Source organism: Nanorana parkeri, unplaced genomic scaffold (genome assembly GCF_000935625.1).
Source record: "Nanorana parkeri isolate BGI_ZX_2015 unplaced genomic scaffold, ASM93562v1 scaffold2136, whole genome shotgun sequence".
In the NCBI taxonomy this organism is placed as follows: domain Eukaryota; kingdom Metazoa; phylum Chordata; class Amphibia; order Anura; family Dicroglossidae; genus Nanorana; species Nanorana parkeri.
Genome location: NW_017308404.1, coordinates 183,125 through 186,142, shown reverse-complemented (window position 1 = coordinate 186,142; position 3,018 = coordinate 183,125). Strand labels below are relative to the sequence as shown.

Genomic DNA, 3,018 nt, shown 5'->3' with positions numbered 1-3,018 from the left:
GGATCCAGGACGGCATGAGCGACGATGAGTTGGTGGATCTGCTGCCGCAGTTTGTACAGGTGGGATAGGAGTCGGGGGAGGAGCCTGCGATGGTTGTGTGTTATGGGAATGGATTCTAATTGGTCGGTTTCTTGCTTCCTGTAGGCGTTAAAACATGAGATCTACCTGGATAATGCGCTGGTGCGCTTCCTACTGTCCCGCTCTCTGGGAAATATCCGAGTGGCACACTATTTATACTGGTGAGTGTTCCCTGCCGCCGCCGCCGAACAAAATCCATTTCTTTTATTTTTAGATTATTGAAATTCTGAAGCATTTTTATCTCTCGGCCCAGAAATGTTCCATCCTCGTCCCGCTAAAAATAAACCTTGTGACTGAATCCCGCGGACAGGCCGGAGAGCGCCAGGGAGAAACATTAACCCTTCGTGGCATGATGGCGGGATGGTCTGGCCACAGCGGGAGGGGCACTGACTCATGTCAGTCAGAAAGCGGCAATTTTGGGGCTTTCATGAAAAAAATGCTGATTTTCTAATTTGTCTTAAAGGAGAACTATGAGGGGGGAGAGGGGGAGGGGCTTCTCACTCACCTCATAGTTCAGGGCGACGTGTGACAATGAGACTGTCACAGGTCGGCTCAGTAGATCGGGAGGTGAGAGAGCACATACCGGCGTTCGCTCACCTCTCGATCCTGTCATGGCTCTCTGCCGTGACAGGGGAGGGGCTGGATTGCCCCCTCCGATCCTCCAGCGCTGTCTGGCGGAACGGACGGGGGAGGGGGCGGGTACAGCCTCTAGATTGGCAGAGCCAGCTGTCACTCACGCAGCTGGGCGGATCCAGACATAATTGTCGGGATCCGCTGCGGCGTCTCAGTATACCGCGAGCTGTATCTCCCTATATACTGAGCCTAGGGTGACGGGAGGACGCTAGTTTGTGTCCCCATGTGACCCTGAGGAGAACTATGGGGGAAAGCCTTTAAGAAGCAGCCAAATGATAATTGATACATCGATCAGCCATAACATTATCACCACTGAGAGGTGAACGAGTCTGAGGTGATGACTCCGCCTCCAAATTCTCCGGATCTCAGTCCAATCGATCATCTGTGGGATGTGCTGGAGAAACAAGTCCGATCCATGGAGGCCGATCACCCCACAACTTACAGGATCTGCTGCTGACGGCTCGGTGCCGGATACCCCAGCACACCTCCAGAGGTCTAGAGGAGTCCGTGCCTGGAGGGGTCAGGAGAAGGGGAACCTACCCAATAGGGGGGTCATCCAGATACCACAGCATGTCTCTGCGTGGAGGCAGCTGCGTCTCTGCGTGGAGGTCTCTGCGGTGAAGCCGCTGCGTCTCTGCGTGGAGGCGGCTGGGTCTCTGCGTGGAGGCAGCTATCTTGGTAGGGGATCAGGGCTCATAAATTCCGGGTCCACTCCTGCGGTCCAGTGACCACACTTCAGGTACTTCAGTGAACTTGGCTTTGTGTTTCAGGCTGTTGAAGGACTCTCTGAATGATCTGCACTTTGGGAGCCGCTATGAGAAGATTCTCGGAGTTCTTCTCTCCATCATTGGGAAAGGATTGCGACAGGAACTGGAGAAACAGACCAGACTCACCCAAGTTCTGGGTGTCGTGGCGGAGAAGGTCCGGCAAGCGAATGGTTCTGCGAGACAAGTAAGATTATTAGTGTCTATATCCATGGAGGTGATAATAGTGTGTGCGTGTGCTGTGTGTGTGCGTGTGCTGTGTGTGTGCGTGTGCTGTGTGTGTGTGTGTGCGTGTGCTGTGTGTGTGCGTGTTCTGTGTGCTGTGCGTGTGCTGTGTGCTGTGTGTGTGCGTGTTCTGTGTGTGTGCGTGTTCTGTGTGTGTGCGTGTGCTGTGTGTGCGTGTGCGTATGCTGTGTGTGCGTGTGCGTATGCTGTGTGTGCGTATGCTGTGTGTGTGTGTGTGCGTATGCTGTGTGTGCGTATGCTGTGTGTGTGCGTATGCTGTGTGTGTGTGCGTATGCTGTGTGTGTGCGTATGCTGTGTGTGGACCTTTCACAGGGTTGGTGCCGCACAGACACATTAGGAAGTTTCCCTTTTCCTGTCCCCATAACTTCTCTCATCCTCACCGGGAGCATTTCCCTGTCTTGAGGTTCCGGATCAGTTTCCTGCAGCTTTGTATGAAAAGAAAGCCAGCGGAATGCGGGCCCCCAGTACAGACTGGTTCTGACCCAGTGGAGATCCAATGATCAGTCCTTCCTGTGTATTGGAAGATCCTCGGGAAGGGTGACGTCTTGTTGGGCTGAGGAGGAGTCCGGGGCACCCTGCCGGCGCAGACACTTTGGTCGTAGGACTCTCGTCTCCCAATGAACCTCCTTCGCTATCACCGCAGCATTGGGCCGGAGGGGGTCATGTGATCAGACAAAACTACGGCTGTGCAGCGCCATCATCCCTCGAGGAGGGATCGGGCGGCATGACACAACTTCACGTTGCGGCCTTGTCTGCGCCGTACATCCCAGGTATAGACAGTCCGCAGGCAGACTACCGAGCCCCCGGGGGAAGAGTCCCTACACCCAGAGGGGTTCCCGGTCTGTCACATGTGCAGCACACAGGATGAGGCCCTTCTGGCCTCCAAACCGCATGTCTTGTTTCCAGGTACAGGGATCCCATAGCGGAGGCAGTGGCTGCTCTGGTGGCTCTGTTGGGTCAGTACACCATTGCCGGATCCACATTGGTATGCGTGGAAATGTTTATGAGGACTTGTGTTGAGTTGCTGCCACATAAGGAGCTGCTCAGGTGCGGCTAGGCCGGGCTTCACGTATGTTACATGTATGTTAGTGACGGGAGTGCTGTGTTTTCTCTGTTCCGCCAGATTGTCCTCCAGGAGGGGATGGAACGGGTCCAGCTTCTGTTCCGGAAGAACAAGATCCGTTTACCGCTCAGTCCAAGTCTGGAGGCCAAAGAGCTGAATGTGAAGGTCAGTCCGGCAGATAAACAGACGCGGGGGGGCTGAGCTCTGTATGTTACACAGTGCATGCTCTGGGGG

General features: G+C 54.8%; 1 protein-coding gene across 1 annotated transcript in view; it reads left to right on the top strand.

Moving 5' to 3' along the window:
- PIK3C2A (phosphatidylinositol-4-phosphate 3-kinase catalytic subunit type 2 alpha) overlaps positions 1-3,018 on the top strand; it is a gene marked incomplete at its 5' end in the record, with an annotated part of 40,727 nt that overhangs the window by 19,043 nt on the left and 18,666 nt on the right. The window contains 4 exon segments of the mRNA XM_018572803.1: positions 9-59; positions 145-239; positions 1,482-1,662; positions 2,845-2,949. Coding sequence (XP_018428305.1) covers positions 9-59; positions 145-239; positions 1,482-1,662; positions 2,845-2,949 — 432 coding nt within the window.